Source organism: Pezoporus flaviventris, unplaced genomic scaffold (assembly GCF_033815535.1).
Source record: "Pezoporus flaviventris isolate CSIRO_AGI_PZ_B2104156 unplaced genomic scaffold, CSIRO_AGI_Pfla_v1 ptg000015l, whole genome shotgun sequence".
Lineage (NCBI taxonomy): Eukaryota > Metazoa > Chordata > Aves > Psittaciformes > Psittacidae > Pezoporus > Pezoporus flaviventris.
In genome coordinates this window covers 19,330,113-19,351,748 of record NW_026892563.1, presented here as the reverse complement: position 1 = coordinate 19,351,748, position 21,636 = coordinate 19,330,113, and the positions used below count along the sequence as shown (strand labels likewise).

The window sequence follows — 21,636 nt, the reverse complement described above, 5'->3', positions numbered from 1 at the left end:
CCCACAATGCAACGCGCCGGAAACGCGTATGGCAGCTGGTGACCGTTGACAACCGGCTGCAAGATGAGGTGAAGCTGTTGGGCTACCCCGAGAAGGAGCCATGCACCACCAAGCCGTTCACCCCGCGGCGCCGTCAGGTAAAGCACGGAAGCCCTTCGGTACCGCTGTCACGCTCCTATCCCCTCGGCTGCCCGACTTTCCCCCGGCCCTGGACTCACTCCTCCAGCGTTCTGCAGCGTCCGCTCCGGGCCGAGACACTCGGCTCTCCTGTTGGCTGCGGTGCGTGTCAGCGCTGGCACGGCAGGCGGGCGCAGGCCAATCGGAAGCAGGCGGGGCGGTGCAGCGCGGTGGGGTGCGCGGCGGCGGGGCTGGGCAGGGGCGCACGTGGGTGGTGCGGCCCAGTGCGCGGTGAGTGCGGGCTGTGGGGGGGTTGGGGGTGGCTGCCCCCCCGGGGACCTGCCCGGCAGTGGGGGGACGGGACCAGCCGTGCCGAGTCTCGGGGCGCACCTGCTTCCCTCCGCGGGGGGTCCCGGCTGCCTCAGGGACAGGGAGTATTGGCTCCCAGCTGTTGTCCGGCGGCCCGGGACGGCCTGGTGCTTGGGGCGGGAGCTTTCCGCGCCCCGGTGTTTTCCTGGGCGTTGGCACACCGCTCTCTTACCAGAGCACCCCCCAAACACCCAAATGGTCGTTTTATTGCTTTGGCTGCTGGCTTTGCAGCACTTTTGCGTGGGCTGTTCCGTGAAAAAGGCTAGTGAGGAGTATGTTAGACAAGTTTATCCAGAGACAGTGTGGGTTCATGCTGCCCTGACCTCCCCGCAGGAGCAAAGTCGATTTGGAAGGGATTTTGACGGTTTAGAGTTGTTCGTGTAGGATCAAATGTTGTCGATTTTGGCAGAAAAACGTGCTGGGGGTGGGGGGTGGAGGGGGTCGGTGGTGTAGTTCATCGGGTGAACTGTCATTTGTTTTCCTGAACAAACTTTGAATGCTAATTTGCAAAAACTGATAATTCTGCTGTTGATGATGTGGCTGTCTGCCTGTCATTCAGCAACGGGGTAATTTGTCCTAAAAGCATGCTTCAAAAAGGTTTTTCGTTAAAAAGTTCTCTGTGCCCTGTCTGTCAACTTGACTGGTTTGTGAATGCTCCAGCAGAGAATTCACCCCTAACAGCTATCATGCCTAAACAGAACTTCTCTCCAGTTCTGTTGGGCTGGCTTTAGTTGTTGTTTGTGACAGCCCCACACAGGCTGGTGTGCTGGTGAGTCCAAGCTAAGATGGTTTTGAAAGGATGAGTGTTATACAAGTCAGATTTAGTGCTGTGCTAACATGTTTATGCTAAGGGTGGACAGCTGGCTTAGGCCAGCCTGCAAAGACTGTGTAAGGCTGCAGAAACGTGGTTTTGAACCAGCTTAGGTTGTGTGCTTTCATTGTATAGCATATGTTGGGTTTTAAGTTTACCTGATGTTTATGTATGTTCTTTTGTGAGTTGAGGCACAGACCTCATGGGGCTACAGACAATATATACAAAATATATTTGAAGGCAAGTACTTGACTTGGAACTCTGTAGTAGTAGATTACTCTTGTTTGGAAGGGTCTACAGGCATATAAATAACAGACCCCTTCTGAATTAGTTGGTTGATAGGTTGGGAAGGCGATGATAAATCTCCCCCAGTGAAAAAACTGAAAAGTTTCAGCTCCCACTGTATGTATACTTTCAAGTATGTTAGCATATTGGTGTGTGTGAGACTTCTTCAAAGATACAAGGTATTTGCAGTAAAGAAAACTGAAAGATTGTAATAACTTCAAGATTTAATTGGGACAAACCCAATTCTTTTTCCTGTTATTAGTTAAAGTACAAGTCCTAAAGGTTTATGGGATTTTTGATGCTTAAGTTTCCCATCTTTTATGTAATATTTTTGATTTAAGGTTTTAAATCATTTCACTTTTATAGTTCATGCTGTCATCTTGCTTATACAGCAGTTGCATTTGTTTCATGTTAAAGTATAATTAATTTATTTTCTTTTGAAAAGTCAAATTAAAACAAGTTAATTCACCTCAAGGAACATCTTGGCCATAGAAATAATGTATTGTTTAGCACTGAGCAAGTAAAACCAAAGCCTGTTTTCTAATTTATTATTTTTCTTTGCTAGGTCACTGTTCCATGTAAGAAAAATTACAGACTACAAATATGGGAAAGAAACGCATCAAAGGCAAACCTGCACAGTCTGATGAGTCTCCAGATACGCTGGGTGTGTTTCCTCTGAGAAGTTTGTGGTCCTAATGTTTGTTTTAACCTTAAAGAGGGCTTGAAAACTCATTAATATTAGAAGGCCTATACATTAGTCACTGGCTTTGAAGTCTCATTTACAAAGTATAGGTTTGTATAATTGAAACTGGACTGCCAGGAAACTGGGTTGCTACTTAGGTTAAGTATGCTAGAAAATAATAATAATAATAATCCTGTCTTGAAAATTAGGATTATTTTCTGGTTTTCAGAAAACTCTGACACACAATTCTTTAGTCATACACAGATTGTATAAAATTCCTCAGAATATAAAGGGTTTGCGGAGTCAGCTACCAAACTGGTTGTGAAAGGTTTAAGTAGTATTTTCCTAATGAAGATTTTGTTGCAGAAGGTTCTTGCTTCAGCAAAAAAGATAGTGATTAAAACGTTTCTGTGAAACCATTTGTCTTTACACTAGCACCTAGCTTAGTACTGTCCCTGGACATCTTAGCTCTCTAGTCATGGTGCTTCTTGGCTAAAACCTCCTTCTGCTCCTAATCCTAAATTCATGGTACCCTTCTAGCTCTACTGGAGCTCACCCCTGTTTTGAAATTTCATGATCTTGTTTACCCTGGTTGATCTAGCTCTTAATTTTGCTTGTGCTGTGTAGTATTCTGTTCTACCACCTTTTCTGACCAGGTCACAGATTGTGTCTTACCCATCCTTTTTGTTGGTCCTGATTGGGCAAATGAGTTGGGCCATGTTAATTAGAGGGCACTTAGAGTTTTAGCTAGGAGGCTTGGTGTGATGGCCTGCCTATTTTAAATTTAAATCTACTTTACTTTGGTCTCCTGGTTGTCTTGGTCTTGTGTTGCCGTCTATCTTTTTAGCTTCTTTTGTCTTTTCTTCCTGAAATCAAGGTCAATGTCTGCTGTGAGTGTTCCAGGAAAGAAATCCGTTATGTTGCATTTGCTGATGACATCTCACTTCTTTGGCTAAAAGTAGGCTGGTTTACCCTGACGAAGTCCTTTAAAGCCACAAATGTAAACTAAGACTGATCATTGTAAATAATTCCACTATAGTAGTAGTGGCAATAAACAAAAGTTTTGTTTAAAAAGACAGTTTTGAAGTTGTAGATGAAGCTTATGGGTTGTATGCTGGGGTTTTTTGGTTGGTTGGTTGTGGGGGGGGGTGTTTTGTTTTTGTGGGTTTTTTTTGGTTTTTTTTTGTATTTTTTTAGGCTTGAAGAGTGTATCTGAATGCCTGTATTTGGCTCTTACTGGCTTGCACTTGTCGTCTGGTAAAATCCTGTAATCTTGGACAGAAATAGAACTGTAGATACAAAACCTTTCACCAGTTTCAGCTCATACCAAGAGAAGTTTCCTGTCTTGAAGCTGTAATCTTGGATATGATCCCCAACAAAGATAGATTGAGGTTTTTACACCATCTGAGCAATAAAAGTACTTCTGTAGCAAAGGACTTAAGACAGTTTAATTATGTAAACAGCTATATAATTCTTAATAAGTTTCATAAAAATGTGATTTTATTTTTAACATACTAAGTTCATACAGCATTTTCTTTAATCACGGGGTGTTTTTTTTTTTATTTTTGAGGTAACTGCACTGTCAGATATTTGACCCTGTATTTGCAAATTTAGACACTTGTAACTGCAAGTAGTGAAGAATTGTAGGCTGATGTAGGCTAAATGTCTTAGAAACATGCACAGGAGAAAAAAGGGGAGGGATTAAAATGTGTTCCTCTTATAATTTTTATTTTTTCATTTTATTTGGAAGATCTTGAAACAGTTTGCATATGCGTTGTTTGTCAATTGCAGTTTCTCTGTTCATGACTCAAGCTTACAGCTTTTCTTCACGCAAGTTTAGTGTAACCAGCAATCTTAAAAATTAAACAAAGAAGAAATAAGGTAATTAAACTCCTGATAGTAGCTCTTAGCAACATATGCCTGGTCTCAGTGCAGCCGTTCTTAACAGAATGTGGTTAAATAGATGGAGTTCACACCATGCCCAGAAGGTGCAGCTCCGAGAAGGGTGTAGTATTGTAGTGTGGAGTGATAATGGTATAGGCAGGAGAACTCTACCATTTGCTTCTACCATAGTCTGCTGTATAATTTCACTGATGCAGCTCAGCTAGAAGTACAACCTCCATAACCTCCACTTTATAGGCCAGCCAGGTGCTGCCTTGGTGGCTGGAAATCATGGCAGTGGGTTGTGCCTGCATCCTGGGTGGTGTGGGAGTCACAAGGCCACAATAACAGAAGCCCACAGCCTGACACAGTAGGTAGGTTTTTATGCAGAAGTTTTGTCAACAACTCTGACTAAATGTGGGTTTGAGTGATAATTTTTTTGGTTTGGTTTTGTTTGTTTGTTTGGGGGGTTTTTGGTGGTTTGTTTTGTTTTTTGTAGCTTAGGATGCAGTAACAATATCCGTGTATGTAAATGGAGGTAATGAAGGGTTTCTTTCTGCTATATCCGCTAGATTGTCAGTGTTTCTTTGACTCTGGAAAGGCTGTCCTAGCTTGTGGATTGCTGTCTGTGTCTTCAACATTTCCATTTGTTATGATACCTACAACCTTCTTGTGCTTTTTATTTTGTAGAACCTGTGTGCAAGCATATTCGTAAAGGATTAGAACAAGGTCATCTGAAAAAGGCACTGCTGAATGTGGAATGGCATGTTTGTCAGGACTGCAAGGCAGATAATAAGACACAAGAGAAGTCTGAAGAGGAGACCAGTGAAAGCCCTTCAATATGGTTATGTCTAAAATGTGGCCATATGGTATCTCTTGTTTTGTTTTTAATTTCTCTTAATATCTTTCAGTGCCTCATAATATAGTGAAACAAGAGAGTTTCTATGTCAACTCTTATATTCTTTTTATAATTTTAAAAGTGGTGGTGCATAAATCATTTCATCTACTGTAGTGTGATTCAAGAATATCTGCTCTGAATAGGAAATGAAGTACTTAGAAGCTTGGCACAAAGGCATTTAGCAGGCTTAAGGCTAGAACACCATCTTGAGGACTTGTTTTCTTAGAAAGTCCAAATTATTTTCCTAAGAAAATAAAAATTTCTGTTAATGCTCCTGATTTGTGATTCTTACAGTGAGATCTTATGCTCACATTAGTTTAGTAAACTCAGAACTCTGCATGCTGAAGAGCTTTTTGTCTTGTTCCATTCTTCAAGCTGTTCAAATTGGAATTTGTAAATTAAATGTTCTGTCCCTGAGCAACTTTATAGTTATTCTACACCCATTTCTCTCTGCAGAAATAAGGGTCTTAAAATAGAGACCTGACCATCCTAAATAGTTTAACATGATTAAACAGTTTTCATTTTAATTCTTTGTTTATACTTTGACTTTGTTTCATTGATAGTCAACTGGATTTTGTGACGCTTCTGGTTATCAACATTATAGGGCTGTGGCAGAAATTCTCAAGAACAGCATGCTTTAAAGCATTATGAAACGCCAAGATCAGATCCCCATTGTTTGGTTCTCAGTTTGGACAACTGGAGTGTGTGGTGAGTTTGTCAGGCAACAGTTCTAAGCCATAGCTAGAGGGCATCAGAGGCTGGGATATAATTTGTTTTCTTTTATTTGTGAATTCTAGGATTTACCTCTAGACGGGTATAAAGCATTTCCACACACAAAGTTTTCAGCAGTCTTTGCTGAGGTTTGCTAAATAAATACTACTTTCTTGTAAAATTCATAACTAGAAAATTTTTGTAATTGAAGTTGAAATCGACCAACAAGTAAATGGTGCTTTTGCCTGGTCAGAATACTAACACGTGGCAACCAATGTTGATATGTAGCTCTAAATCTTAACTTTCAGCTTTGGGAGAAGCTCCTTTCGTGTGCGCTTCATGACAAACTTATTTTCTCAATAAGTGTGACTTCTTAATAGCATATGTAAAGTTTAAGAAGCACAGCTGTAGAATTACAAGATGCTACTGGATCATTTAATACAAATTGCATCTCCCTGGTAGCATATCTTTCTCTTAAAAGGAAGAGTGCACTACATAACGGGAAACCTTAATTTTCTAAACTGTACTATACACAAATACTGTGCCTGACATAGAATTTTCATTTTGCTTAGTACCCCTTTTTTTTAGAACTCATTATCTGTCACTGTTCATTTTTATAGAATCTTTTTTTATATAACAAGATCTTACTTGATTATGTTAAGCACTTTTATGTGTAATGATCAATATTTTCATTGAACTCTAGAATGAAAATAAATATTAATTGCATGTGTTACTAATGAATTAGTGAACTTTTTAGATTTAAATTAGTGTTAAAAATACTGTTTAGAAGTGCTTTATTTTCTCTTTTCTAAAACTTAGTTTTTAAATCTGAGTGCTTGCAGCTGAGAGGAAGTTGTTTAAGCAAGTTGTTTTGCTTACTTTGCTTCTCGAATTTCTTGGTTGTACAAATTTGCACAAGAAATTAGTCAGTGATTGGTATAAATTGTTATAAATCAAACCTATAGTCAAGAACCGTATTTCACAGTGGGCCTGGTATACAAAAGCAAAACCAGTTTTGGTCAGAATTTATTAATGCTATGAATGTGTGAATAGATCTTTTTATGGTGTGTATGCATTTGTGGTTGAAATTGGCATTTAAATAGTACCTGTAAACAGTTAAAACAAATGTTTTGAACTTGGAGAGAAAGAGGAGAGTTCTAGTAATTCATTAAGTTCTGCTATTTTGGGTTTACAACAAGTGCTGTTGTATGCATGTTCACTACTGGCATGACATAGCAGTTGGACCTACTTATGTTTTTTCCCTCTACCAGTCAAACAGCCATCAATGGGAAAAAAAAGCCAGCTTCTTCCAATGCCTTGATTCCTTCAAGGTTACCTCCAAATTTTTGACAGATAAAAGTTTATGATGTAAACATTACCTTGGAAAAATAACTATCATTTATTCAGGAGTAAGAATGCCTATTTTTATAATTAACCAGATGGACAATAAGTACATAATCAGGGGTACAAAAGTTGAGCAAATTTTCTTACTATGACATGAAGAAATGTGAAAAATTGCAGCTAATTTCAGGGATGCTGGAGATTTAGGGAAGCACTTTGCTGCTGACTTTTACTGCTTTTAATATCAGAAAATAGTCTGATTTATGGTAATCCTGAAATCTGCTAAATGCATTTGTGCCTGAGAACTGTAATTGGTGTGTTTCAAGATGTGAAGTATTTGCAATTTCTTCAATACTTTTTGCCACCTATTCAGAGAGCTGATTTGGCAGAACTGCAAAAATCTATACATGCAACTCTCCTTCAGCTGTATGTGTTCTGGCAGAATTTTACTCAAGCCGTTATCACTGCAGCTTCTTGCACAATTTTGTTTTAAACAGACTAGTGGCCTAACCGTGCGCTTCCTCGCTCATAAAGACACAAATATGTTTGTATCAGCAATGGAAGAGCAAATAAAAATGTGCAGGACTAATGGAGGGCAACAATTTATTTCTTATCCAGTTTAAATAAAATTAAATACTTGCTTGGCTAGAATACTCGTAGTATTTTTCCATGCCATAACAATGTAAGTAATTGTTAGGGCCTGATATTTTTGTTGATTTTGGCAAAATTTTCCCTGCATTTATTTTACTTGCAACAAGGTTTCTAAGCACAGCTTTTCAGAGTCTAATTTATACTTGTAAATCACAGCCTCCAGTCATTGAAATAATTTAGTAGAGATAACTTTTAAGCTTTCTTTTCTTGATTAGAAATAGATTGAACTCTTCTCCAAGACTTCTAAACCTTAAAATAAATCTTGTAATTTTGTGTAATGAACTGCATCAAACAAGCAAATAGTTTAGGAATTTTAAACAATAGAAAAAAAATAGGATTAATTCTCTTTCTTTTTTGGGGTGGCGGAGACAGGTGCTACATATGTGATAATGAAGTTCCATATAGTACTTCAAGCCGATTGGGCCAGACTGTGGATTATATTAGAAAACAAGTTTGCACTGGCTCATCACATACAGGTAAATAATTGTAGTATGCATGCAGTAAATCACAAAGTCCCTTAAATGTAGGAGACACTACTGTAAATCCAGAATGTACACTAAATTAGATTTAACTTTTGGAGCATTTTGTAGTTAAAGTAAAAAGCTGATTTCCTGTTCTTTTTTCATTTTTCCCTCCTGTGTCAGAGTTCTGATAGCATAAGTACTGTTTTAACCTGTGCCCCTAATTGGACCAGGATTTTGCTCAGTGTTTCCTAAACTTTTACAGACCAGAAATACAGGAATAGGAGGGGAAAAAAAATACAATTTTACTGTGACATTTTTCAATTTTTTTTTTTTTTTTTTTAATGCGTTGCTCAGTTGTTCTGTAAGGCATTGACTTTTGGTACTTAGAAGTGCTGTGTTTATTCATCAGAATTGCTTAGTCTGTCTTGAGATTCGAAGGATACTTTGAATGTTTAAAAGTATTTTTGTAGGTACTTGTGAATGTATCAGCTGGAATTACTGTCTCCAGCTGTTGTAGCACATGAAGGCATATACAAGAGGATTTGTCTGCTGGGTCTGTACATTTAGTTTAGGTAGCTGCAGCGCCTTCAGAACTCCCCTAAAACAGCATGTTCAGCCCACAGTCTGTAAAACGTGGTTGTTTAAAAGGAGATAAACCCAGCAAAACCACCCACTTTCCGCAGTGGCAAAACTGGTTTTGTACAAGGTATTTCCACTAGAAAACCTGGAAGAATTTGCATATCAAAATAAATGCTGTAACTCATAGCTATCAAAAATTACACATTTGGATGAAATTGTAGCCCTGTTGGGAAACAGATCACAACCATCCAGCAATGCCAAGTGACTGTCTCCAAATATTTGTTCAGGAAGCAGCTGAAGTTTTCCCTCACAGACCAGAATCTTTGAGTGGTTTTGGTCAGTCTTTTCCAGATGCATAGTTTTTGTGCATCTAATATCCTTGACCTTCTTATTGGTTCCCAAAATTCTCCTTTTCAGGTTTGATCTGGAAAACAAATGAATACCTGGTTGCAGTTGTTGCTTCAGGTGTTCTATCTGTTGTTGTCCATCCGTTTCTTGTCCATCTGCAAAGATTGTACTGTCTGTTGCCCTTTCTTTCTCTGAGCTGGTTTTACTTTATTTTAAAGTTAATCTTGGCTCACAGCTCTATTTGTCAGAAACTGAATCAATAGTAGACTGCCAAACTGTCAGAACCAGTGTGGGTGTTACTCTGAAAATTAACCAGAATTCCTTTATGGTTTTATTATGGTCATTGAAATTTTGAACTACGCACCAAAGTAATTTTAGGGAAGATATCTTAATGTCTTAAAGAATATAAACCTTCCAGTTTCATCTGCCTAGGTTCATGAAATGAACATGTGAATGCGTTCACAGTGGGAGGCCTGTGCATTTCATTTCAGTCAAAACGGGTATCTCAGATGCCATCATGTTGGATGTTGTATAAAGCCCTAACATATATGGTTTGCTACAGGAATTCAACTTCAGATAACACATGCAGAGTTTCAGAGATTGATGGTATGCATGGCTAGTGGGCCAAGTGGCGTGTTTAAATTGCATGCTGATCTGAAATGACATTTCAGGGGTTTGTTGATGTTTTTGTTTTGTTTATTTTTCAACTCCTGTTACCTAGACAGTTTAAGAACCTACCTCAGTAGCATTACACAATTGCAGAATTAATTATATGTTTACGTTTTAAACATCATAAATTGCTGATGCCTATTTTTCTTTTCTTAGCACATTCCCTGTTACTGGGTAATATGTGGTATGTTTTTTCTTTATTATTTCAGTAGTAAAGCAACAAGAGAACAAAGAATTTGAAAATAAAAAAGTAGAAAAGGACAGCAAAAATGAGCAAGAAAAAGAAGTCTCACTTAAAGAAGAGAATTCTAACTCAAGTACTAACTCGGAAGTGACTGTGAAGGGACTTAGTAACTTGGGGAATACATGTTTCTTTAATGCAGTGATGCAGGTATGGTAGTTACTGCTTAAAAAAGAAACCTTAAAAACAAACAAACCAACCAACCAACAACAAACAACCCAAGCCTTTGAATTAAAAAAAAAAAAAACAACAAAAGAAAAAACAAACAAAAAAAAAAGCCAAAGTCAGTCAGCCCACAACTCTGCTGCCACCAGTATTGTACAATGACACAATTAAAATGTTTGGGATTTTTGTTTTGTTTTGTTTTTAATATCTGCCAAGAATGAAGCGTTCTTTTTAAAAATAGTGTGTTGGCCCAGAGAAATGCAAAGAAATGGAGCTGCAGGTTCAGACTTGCTGAAGGGAAAATATAACAAACTGCCTTGTCTTTGAGGGACAGCATCTTTTGCTGATGTAGACTGAGCATGCCAAATTCTTGCTTTTATAAAAAAATAGTCTGGCACATCGCCCTTGCTGACCTCTTAGGATATAAGACATTAATACCCGAACACCATGTGTGTTTACTGAAACACAAATGTTTCTCTCGGCAACAGGAAATCAAACAAAAGTAAATGTTAACAGGATGAGCATATTGCATTGCTATCTTGTGTGTCTTGCTCATCTAAGCAGTGTCTGGATATAATAAGCTTGCTCTTTACATGCAAGTTGTAATACAAATGAATCTTGTGCTCTTTGGCTTTTGATACTGAAGCTTTACTCAAAATTTCTCCTCACAGGTTTTAGTAAACAGTTTATTTTTTAAACATGTTTTAAACCAAGCGAATATACACACTCCATTTTACCTTTTGATTTTTAGAAAACAGACACTAGGAAATAGAAGATCAGTCTGTAGAAGAATTTAGGGTTTCTGCAATCTAAAATAATACAGAGAGAAGACCTGACAGTCCCATTAGCTGTATGGAATGTACCTTTAACTGTTAGACACCATTAGAATTTCTGGAGTGGTGGTTTCCACTCTAGTTCTGTATTTGGGAAAAATAAATTGATACTAATCTGATTGCTGCCAATTCCATGACCAGTGGAACTCAACTGCTCTTCCTCTTGTTCCCAGTTACCAACCTTTTTCTTTCATGTTCTACAGAATTTATCACAAACTCCAGTCCTGAGGGAGCTGCTTAAAGAAGCTAAAATGTCTGGCACAACAGTTAAAATTGAGTCACCTGAGTTATCCATGGTATATATGCTTTGACTTCCATACTGTTTCTTTCCACCTTCCAAGCCTGTTAAAGAATCAAGAAGCACTCATCTCTGGATTTTAAATCTGTTTCAGCTAAATAATAAGATTAAGATGTAAAATCAGCGGGAACTTCCATAAAGCTGCTTCTGAAGTCCACAGAGTTCTTTCATTCAAAGTGAAAGAGCAGTGATTCATTAGCTATTAGTTGTCAGTTGTTAGTACTTACATTATGATTATTTAAAGGGTGAAAATATGTAACTTTTCCTACAGTGTCGCTCGTCTAAATACAAAATAGGAAACTAGAGGATGTTTGTGGTGGCAATTGAAATAACACACATCTCATTTCAGTTAGGGATTTGGAAGGGAAAGAAGGGTTGTGCGTTTTAAGAAATTGTTGGGTTTTTTTTATTCCTAATAAAAGCAAGAAATCCAGAGTTGCAACTAAGCAGTAAATATTTAATGATTCTTAGCCCAGTGTTTTGGTTTCACCTCAACAGAATCCACCTGTTGATTGTTTTTGTTAGGTTAACTTACTGCCATTTTAGAGGGTTTGTTTATAATAATGTTTTCAATTTTTGAAGTGTTTAAGTAAGGAGAATCTACCCCAGAAGGATCTGTCACCAAATTAAGGCAAAACAACTTTGCTGCTTTTCTTTAAAACAGGAACCTCAGCTGATAAAACTCGATCAGCCAGGTCCTTTGACATTAGCCATGTATCAGTTCCTGACAGAAATGCAAGAAATAAAAAGAGGGGTCGTCACTCCTAAGGAACTTTTTGCTCAGGTTTGTAAAAAGTGAGTATCTTTACAATTGCATGTCATAGCAAGTATGAAAAAAGCTTGCTATTTAAAAAGACAGAGAGTTTTGTCCCTTTTTTTCTTGAGCTCGCATCATAGCCTGTAGAATTTGTATAATACGTAGCAAGTTTTGAAAGAAGCAAAATATAAATGAACAGAAGTAAAATGAAAGATTAACAGTGACATATTCTGATTAGCTAAGCTTCATATTTTTAGAAAACACCGTATATAGACATTTGTTGCTTTTATATACATACATGCTTAAGACTCTGTCCTTTTATGTCTGATGTGAATTGTTTTTACTTTGTCCAAGTTCAGTTATACTTTACAACCATCATTTCACTTAACAGAGCAATACGATTTAAAGGTTATCAGCAGCAAGACAGTCATGAGTTGCTTCGTTACTTACTTGATGGAATGAGATCAGAAGAAATGCAAGTGAGTGCTAATTTCATAGTTTTGCAAAACCTGTCTTCTTCATGCTGTAGATCAAGACTTTCCCCTCTGCTGAGAGGAAAGGAACGTTCTTTCTAAGTTGAACTCTGAGAGTGGTTTGTGCTGCTCATAACACACGCTTCAAGCAGATGAGCTACAAAGCTGTAGAACTGGGCAGCTTCTAAGCAGCGTGGTTGTGAAGGAACAACCATGGGTATTACAGGCCACAAACTTCCCTCTTTGAATACTTTTGTTAAATGAAAGTAGTATCTTCTACATATATCGCATGTGCCATTTAGGTTTCTAAGGCAATGATATTTTCTGCCATTTTACAAGGCAGGGAACTGATTATGCTCAAGCCAAGTAGAAAGGTTCAGTTTTGCTTGCTTTAAAGGTCTTTGGTTACTTCAACACTACTAACATAAATGTCTATTGTCCTTCAGAAATAGATGGATTTGTCCAAAATTTCTACAGAAAAGCATGGCGTATGTGTACTCTCCCTAATGTAATGTTCTTTTTTCTTAATTTCTGAAATGCCTGAAAGCTCACTTAATTTGGAAAAGTATTTTACCCTTAGGCTTACTTTCTTGCATCCTAATTGCAACATTAGAGTTGCAAGCTTGTTTCTCAGTTGCTCTTCTTCTCTGGCATTTGTGGTGGTTTATATTGATTCTCTTAATTACTGGTGATTAAATTTTTTTCCTCCATCTGAAACATTTTGTGAAGTTAACTAGTAAACAGAATTAGTTTAGGAAATTTTACAGTATGTGTTTGTTTTGAAAATTTCAGCAAATAAGTGTTGGAATACTGAAGGCACTGACTGACTCTAAAAAACAAAATGAAGAAGAAATGAAAAAGAAAATTAAAGGTAAAATATATGTTTCTGATAATTTAAAACTTTGTTTCATTGAAGTACCCAAAGTAACACTAATAGTATCAACTAAAAAATTTATGTTTAATTGTACAACTTTATGGGATCTCTTGAGTATGTGTGTTTCTAGAGTATAGGGCTCAATAGTGTTAAGTCTATTTAAATGTCTTACCAAACCTTAACAGTCTAAGAGAGAGTTGATTCTATAGACATTATACATTAAAATATGTTTGGGTAGTGTTTAATTATTCAAATATTATCACATGAATGTAATTATTCCTTTAATAATATTAATCTAATAATCCATTGGTACTTAACAGTGGTATAAAAGGGAAACAAACACTGAACAGAAGAATTTTTAAACTTTTCAACATCACTTAGGTTAGAAGTCAAAGAGCAAGTTTAAGTTTAAATTGTGTGCTACACTGAAAATACAGCTTGAGGAAATTGCTTTTGGTTTAGGGCACTTATACAGACCAAAGTTGGTGCTTGGTTTTTAGGTTCAGGCAGCTTTTTGAGTTAAGTCCTGTGAGAAAATGGGAACTCTTACTGGGATGCAGTACTTCTGAGAAAATGAGGAAATGTGTTTGGGTTGAGAAAGTGGTAAAGGTGTTGGTTCAGTCAAGCTGTCTTCTGCAAATCTGTTTTTGCTTCCATTTCTTTGGTATATGAAAGAATCTTAAGAATCTTGCTGTAGTTCTGAAGGAAACTAGAACAAACCAACGCATTCCACCATACATCTTGTATATGTATTCACTTCTTCTTAAAGGTGGTATGCCATAACTAAATTGGTTGTCAGTATATTCAGTGTAATATTACAAACTTTACTATATACTTTGTCAATTCTCAGATTATGAAAAGAAAAAGGGAATACAGAGTTTTGTGGATCGGATTTTTGGTGGAGAATTAACCAGTACAATTATGTGTGAGGAATGCAGAACCGTAAGTAAATTGCCTGCTTTTAATAGCCTAGAGTATGATTTTATGTAATCTATGTAATTTATGTAATGTAGGAGAACACCAAAATAGCTATATGTAGATATAAGTGAAACTAGTGAAGTGTTTTTTGGTGTTTTTTTTTTTTTTTCATTTTATTCACTTCTAGGAGTCAGCTAGCTACATGCATTTCAAAGAGGAGCATGGTTTGGCTGGAATCTTTCTTCCCTTATGTTATAAAGCTATATTTTATACATGGATAGCTGTTTGTCAAGGTAGATTAGCTGTGTTACGTTTGTGTGCACTTGTGAAAACATGACTTAAATGCAAACAAGGCTACGTACAGCCTTGACAGCAAGCCAGCTGCTTCCAAACAAAATTAAACTGGACTTTTGAATATTCATTTAAAGGTATCCTTGGTCCATGAGTCTTTTCTTGATTTGTCACTTCCTGTACTAGATGATCAGGTAAGAAATTGTACGTGCTTGCCTTTTGCATTAGTTTTTATTCTCTTGCATGAAAACACCTTTATTATATAATCAGTAGGGAATGAATCTATGCATATTTCTAAATGTCTCTTCTGAAACTTAAAATAAGTTTGCCCAGAAGGCTAGAAAATAAGATTTTTTTATTTTTATGAGAGTCATTCCTGTAGGTCGTGGCTCATAAATGGTCTCTAGAAAATCTAATAGTCTGTTGGTAATCTTGCTGCTTTGTCAATTAACGTTTCTAATGTAGAGATCAGCTTAGGTGGTAATCTGGAATGTACCAACATTGCCTCACTATTGTAGAAGGCTGTTTCAAAAAACAAGGCTTCCCAACTCATCTTCACTGTTGTAAAACTAAACGGTGAAGAGCAGCCGGACGGCCAGGTACAAGTCCACCGCCACGTCCGTCCCACCCTGCTGCTGGAGCCCACCCATATTACAAGTCATTGCCATAAAATACAGTGAGACAAGAGCCTTAGCCCAAGCCCCACACTTGATAAACACTAACACAGCAAATACCGGCTCTAAGTAATGTACTGCATTCTGAAACTGTGAGATCAAGAGGAACAACTCTGAGAGCCAATAAATCAGCATTGTGACGAGTGACTATTAATCCGGACAGATCTGTTGTTATCTCAACCCCTTGTGCCCCACGTTGGGCCCAAAATGAACTGTCATGGTTTAAACCAAACCAGACAACTCGTTCACTCGCTTCCCCCCCCCCCCCCTTCTTGCCCTCCCCCTACTCCCAGAGGGACGGACAGGAGAGTCAAAAAGAATTCAACTCCCATGGGTTGAGATAAGAACAGTTTAGTAACTAAGGTATAACACAAATCACTGCTGCTACCACCAATGATAATAATGATAAAGGAAATAACAAGGGAAGAGAATACAACACCTCACCACCAGCCGACCAATAACTCGCCCCCACCCAGCCCGACCAAGCACCGACCCATACCTCTTTCAGCCCCACAGTCTCCCAGCTCCAGCTAACTCCCAGTTACATCCTGGGCATGACGTGCTGTGGAATACCTCTTTCGTCATTTTGGGTCAGGTGTCCTGTCTCTGCTTCCTCCTGGCTTCCCCTCCTCCCTGGCAGAGCATGAGGCTCACAAAGTCCTTGGCCAGACCAAAACATCCTTGTTATCAGCTCTGTTCCCGAGCCGAAAGTCAAAACACTGCACTGCACCAGCTACCAAGAAGGAGAAAAATGACTGCTACTGCTGAACCCAGGATATATGTCTTCTGCAACAAACAAATTTTATCATAGCAGAAGCAGACAAATTCTGTGGCAGGCAGTTCAACTACAAATGTCTCTCTATTTGTGTAAAATGTTACTCCTCAGTGCATTTAATGAGACATCTGTTAGAGCCAAAGGTAATGTTGCCCCTTTACAGGTTCAGAATTTGGCCCTTGGTTTTTCATACTGTTTCATTCTGGAATTCATTGTTTCACGTGGGCTCCCTCTGGAGTGAGACACTTCTTTTGTAAATATTAGGGTAGCATAAATGAGTTACTTGTATGTTATAGTCTCTAAAATGCTTTCTCTTGAGCTGAAAACTCACATAACATCGCATTCATAGTTTTCTTTTGAATACTATTTTGTTATTCGGGACAGTAACATCTCTACTTCTGTGGTGGTTTTGTGGCTTTTTGCATATTTTTTTTCATAGAAAGTAAAAAATACAAATGAGAGAAACATTAAGAAAAACAAAGAAAAGGAATCTGAAGATGAAGAGAACAAAAATGATGACTGTTACCTTAAGCAGAAAGATGAGCCCCCTGGTACAAGTAAGCACCTTCAGAAAAAAGTAAAGAAACAGGCCAAAAAACAAGCCAAGGTTGGTTTTGATCAGTGTTTCACTTTTATTAATGAAGTGCTTGCAACTTTCAGTAAAACAAATTTTTTTTGGTTCTTCAGATTAGGTAGAGACCGCTTAGAATTTCTACTCTGTAAAATGCACAACTGATAAGACTGATTTTATCTACATCATTGCTATTAAGAAGTTACGTATTCTGTTAAGAGTTGCTGTGCTATATATAAGCTAATATCCAGAGGAATGTGGAATTTTGATGCTTGTATGAAGTAATTAATTTGTTTCAGACAGCTGTTCTCTAGTCGTTGATTGCAAGAATACTCACAAAACTATATCCTTTCTTATGTCTGTGTTCTAAAGAGAATCCTGAATGTATTTTGAAGATACTGTGTAACAAGAAGCATTGGGAACTATAGCATAGAATCACAGAATGGTTTGGGTTGGAAGGGACCTTAAAGCCTATCTAGTTCCAACCCCCCTGCCACAGGCAGGGACACCTTCCACTAGACCAGGTTGCTCAAAGCCGCGTCCAACCCGGTCTTGAACACTGCCAGGGATGAAGCAGACACAGCTTCTCTGGGCAGCCTGTGACAGTGCCTCACCACCCTCACAGTGAAGAATTTCTTTCTAAATCCAATCTAAATCTCCCTCTTTCAGTTTAAAGCCATTCCCCCTTGTCTTGTCACTACAGTCCCTTGTAAAATAGTCCCTCTCCAGCTTTCTTGTAAGCCCTGTTTATGTACTTAAAGGCTGTTATAAGGTCTTCCTAGAGCCTTCTCATCTCCAGGCTGAACAAGCTCTCTCAGCCTGTCTCAGTGGGACTAAATTCAGTATATTAGTCACCTCTGGTTATTAAATCATACTTTCCCACCCTATGCATCTATGGCATGCTACAAAAATTTTGATAAATAGTAATAAATGCTAAATATATTTTAAACTTGCTCTGGTTTTTGTGTTCTTCTATGTTACGTATTCCAATTTGCAGAGCCAGCGCCGTCAACAAAAACTTCAAGGAAAGGTGCTTCACTTGACAGATATCTGTGCAACTGAACAGCCAGAAAAAGATGTTGAATACAACCAAGAATCAGAGGCAGAAATTGGCTCTGAAATGCCTGATACGAAGCAAGAAGACAAGTCATCAAATGATTGCAAAGATCGCTGCTTAACTCAAAAAGACTTGAGTATTCAGGGAAATAGTATAGAAGTTCAGAGCATGCATGAAAATACAGGAAAGCCAGAACAGGAGTGTGAAGAAAAGGAATCTCTCAGGGATCTCCCTATGGAAGGCTTAGATTGTCCTGGAGAGTTAGTCAATGGACTTGACAATATATCTTTGAAAGATGAAGATGATGAAAATAATGAGGAAGAGCTTGCTTCTGACTTTTCAAAACTACATTTGGGTGCCAATACTGAATCTGATATGAGTACCTTAGATGACCTACAGTCTGTTCCCATCAAGACATGTGAAGTATTGACTGAAGATCCAGAAACAGCATTTTGTACTCTTGCAAATAGGGAAGATCTGAACCCGGAAGAAGGTTCAATCCATCACTGTTTGTATCAGTTTACCCGTAATGAAAAACTTACTGAGACCAATAAACTACTGTGTGATGTATGTACACAAAGACATGGACCAAAGAAGAACATGAAAAGTATGACAAATTATCTTTAAGAAAACAAATATTCTAAATATGTCCCTATCTGCTGCTTGGGTGGGTGAGGGAGTGGAGAGCAATATCCCTAAAGTGGCATTGGTGTAACTTTAACTTGGATACGTGGAACTAGTATTCAGTGGGTAGGTTGTAAGAACCTTTTTTCATACAGATTAATACAAGTAAGTTCTTAACTGAGCAGAATAACAGGCTCACAAGCTCAGGTACAGAATACTGCAGGACTGAAAAAGAGGAGTGGGTTTGGATTTGGTTGGAGGAAAAGGGCACTGCAGTCTAAACATAAATTTTGTGAGTAAATGTAGGGAGTAGAGATTTAGCAGGTGACTTTTTTTCCTGTTTACTCCTTAAATACCAAAATTCTGCTGAGACAGTAATAGGGAAATCCTGTTGGTGTTTGCACAAAAGGACGGTAAAAGCTGCATGCAATTTCTGATGATGAGACTTGTGGAGAAGGGGGAGAATTCATCCTGCTTGTGCAGACATTGCTTAGTAACATGAGGGGTTACTTTTCTTATATGGAATCTGCAAGATGGCAGCTGTTGTACAGTTAATCAGGTTAAGGGGGAATATTCCATTTCTCAGTTGTAATAGATTACATTAGAGCAGCCTAAGTAGTGAAAATAAATTCTTGGTGTAACGTTTGTTTAGACATTAATCATTGGTGGTTTTTCTTTTCTGCAGGTGAAAAATACATTTATACTAATGCCAAAAAGCAGATGCTAATCTCTCTTGCTCCTCCAGTTTTAACTCTTCACTTAAAAAGGTTTCAACAGGTAAGTAGCAGGCTGATAACTGCAAAAATGCATATGTACAGAGTATCAGTTTAATATGTATATAGGCACATAATACTAGCTTAACTTAAATCTAATGTTAGCATATTTTCATGAGAGACTGTTTTGGTTTAGGGTTTTTTTTCCAGTGTTCAGAAGGCATTGGTGTGCAGCATTGTTTTTTTGTGGCCTTTGAGGAGCTGGGGTGTATCTTCCTGAAAGAATATTCCATTAGTTACCTGGAAAACACTGTTTTATGAGCTTATTTGTAAGACATTCCCTCACTGTTGTTACTGTTTACTGGATTAAGCAGCATCTTGGTATTAATTGTTTCCTGCTACTACAGCAGTTCAGTACAGATAGAGTAAGATCCCTTACTAAGTGAGTGTAACAAATAGGTCCATAAAATTGGAAAAGATTCTGAGCCTTACGAGGTGATGGTGGTGAAGCATGGAGAATGGAGAGCAATGCAACTTGAGTCTTATTTATAGACACTGAAGTAAAGTGGTTTATGTTTTTTTCCAAGTTGTAGGAAAACTTTTAGGGCTTTAGGTTTTCAAGAAAGAAAAGAGGAATGGGATGGGGATGTGAGACAGTATTGCCTCTTCCGAATTTAAAGCTGTTCAGTGCTTTGGTCAAAAAGCTTGAAAAATAAGGGAGGTAACTTTAAGTAGATGAAAAACAATTTCACAGAGAAAATGGAAATATGTAGCTTATTCCAAGAGACTGTAACATAATTAAGAAAATAACATTTCTCATCTCCTTTTGTTTTTCTAGTTTGATACTGGAAGATTATTTACATAGGGCAGGAGTAGAATTTACATCAGTTCTGACAATATAAAATTAGATCCTCAAGCATATCACAGTATCTGAGAAGCAAGAGATGTCCTCATAGTTACATAAGTGTATTAGAGCCGATTCTTTCTCTACTTTTGCTACCTTTAAGTTACCATAAGAGTGAGTTGAAGAGCCATGTTAACTTGTGTTCCAGCGCAGCATGTGGGGGCCAGGAGGTACTGCTGGTAAACCTTGGGCATTGGAGGGAAAAAGAAGTGTTACTTTTTCACCAGTTTTGTGTAATGTAAACCTGATTTTTTTTATTGTTGAAACTTCAACCCAAAACATTTAGTAACTAAGCGTGGTTTTAACACTTACATTTTAACTTTATGGGATTTTACTTTGTTTAAGGCTGGATTTAATCTCCGGAAGGTTAACAGGCATATCAAGTTTCCAGAAGTGATAGACTTGGCTCCTTTCTGTACAGCTAAATGTAAAGTAAGTGGGAAAACAATCAGATTCTCCTTTCCCATGTTCTAACAAGCTTTCATGATTAAGCTGTTTAGCAGGATCTTTGTAGAATGCTTGTCAAGCTTCAGTTATTTTGTGTGATAATACAGGGTAACTTACAAGTGCAGCTTATACTTGAGTCAGAGTATGTCCATTGACCATAGCTGTAGTGCTTGCATGAATCTGCAATGACCAGCTTCACTTTCATTAGCAAGCAGATCAGAGCAAAGTGAAGTGTTTGCGTTCTAGCCTTGCTTAAAACCCAGTACCTGACTGGCATGTCTAAACTTCTGCTTTTATAGAATGTGGCTGAAGGGAATACAAAAGTATTGTACTCTCTCTATGGAGTTGTTGAGCACAGTGGAACAATGAGGTCTGGGCACTATACTGCATATGCTAAAATGCGAAGTATGAACAACCATCTCTCTGATCTTGTCCTTCGAGGGCAATCTCCTCAAGGTAAATAATTTGAAATATTTTACAAATTCTTACCGCACAACAGTACAGGATTGATTGCTTCAATTCTTCATAAATTTTACTCCTAAATTCTTCCTTTCACAGCTTTAGAAACTGAACCAGTAAAAGGGCAGTGGTTCCACATCAGTGACACCCACGTACAAGCTGTGTCTGTGTCAAAAGTGCTGAGCTCTCAAGCCTATCTTCTCTTTTATGAGCGACTCCTTTAACTCATCTGAGAAACCTTCTTATAGGTGTTGAGAGGTGGTTATCTTCAGGTGGTCTGAAAGAAGCAAGACTTGCAAATCATGGTCTTAACATGTTGTAGCTACTGTATACAACTGAAGGAATATACTTTATGCTTCGTAGACATGCTGACAAGTGGTTAACTTATACTTTTCCCAGTGTTTTCACTGCTTTTAAATAAAGGCCTTTTACAAAATTACAATGTTAAGTTTGTGTTGAGTGCATTGGCACAAACAAGGAACCACTACTTTTAGTTTCCTGCACGTGCTACACATTTCAGTCAACTTACACTTCAAACTAGTTCTCTTGGCTATCATCTAAGTGTATTTTAGAACTGGGATCCAAGTAGAAGCTGTTTCTTTCTACACATCTTACAGCTGAGACCAATTCAGCATCACCTCCTTTTCCACTGTTGGTTTATGCCCAATAGTGTCATTCCTGGTGTGCAAACTCTCTGGGAATTCTTCTACATGGGAATGTTGCCGGTATTTTGGCAAGGCTGAGAGCTTGGGTCTC

The 21,636-nt window shown here is 38.0% G+C and overlaps 1 protein-coding gene across 4 annotated transcripts; it reads left to right on the top strand.

The window, feature by feature from the left end:
• The first annotated feature begins 66 nt into the window (after positions 1-66).
• On the top strand, positions 67-21,322 carry USP16 (ubiquitin specific peptidase 16). Of its 4 annotated transcripts, XM_061453736.1 has the most exons (18): positions 67-137; positions 2,148-2,246; positions 4,836-5,014; positions 5,648-5,751; positions 8,119-8,222; positions 10,016-10,197; positions 11,249-11,341; positions 12,008-12,138; positions 12,492-12,579; positions 13,366-13,444; positions 14,298-14,389; positions 14,794-14,850; positions 16,545-16,712; positions 17,674-18,340; positions 19,043-19,134; positions 20,320-20,406; positions 20,721-20,877; positions 20,980-21,322. In XM_061453736.1, the coding sequence occupies exons 2-18, from the start codon at positions 2,186-2,188 to the stop codon at positions 21,102-21,104; spliced, it is 2,466 nt and encodes an 821-aa protein (XP_061309720.1). In that variant the 5' UTR covers positions 67-137; positions 2,148-2,185; the 3' UTR covers positions 21,105-21,322. The 4 variants fall into 4 exon arrangements, with proteins under 4 accessions (XP_061309720.1, XP_061309721.1, XP_061309723.1 ...); XM_061453737.1 differs by lacking the exon at positions 67-137 and having other exon boundaries at positions 1,254-2,246; positions 10,019-10,197; XM_061453739.1 differs by lacking the exons at positions 67-137; positions 2,148-2,246 and having other exon boundaries at positions 4,876-5,014; positions 8,115-8,222; positions 10,019-10,197.
• The last annotated feature ends 314 nt before the right edge of the window (positions 21,323-21,636 follow it).

Bases quoted from the DNA above. Each gene is read 5' to 3' on its own strand.
- USP16 (XM_061453736.1), top strand. From the start codon at position 2,186: ATGGGAAAGAAACGCATCAAAGGCAAACCTGCACAGTCTGATGAGTCT. The intron at 8,223-10,015 runs GTAAATAATTGT...TTATTATTTCAG, and splicing joins CACTGGCTCATCACATACAG to TAGTAAAGCAACAAGAGAAC. The intron at 13,445-14,297 runs GTAAAATATATG...GTCAATTCTCAG, and splicing joins AATGAAAAAGAAAATTAAAG to ATTATGAAAAGAAAAAGGGA.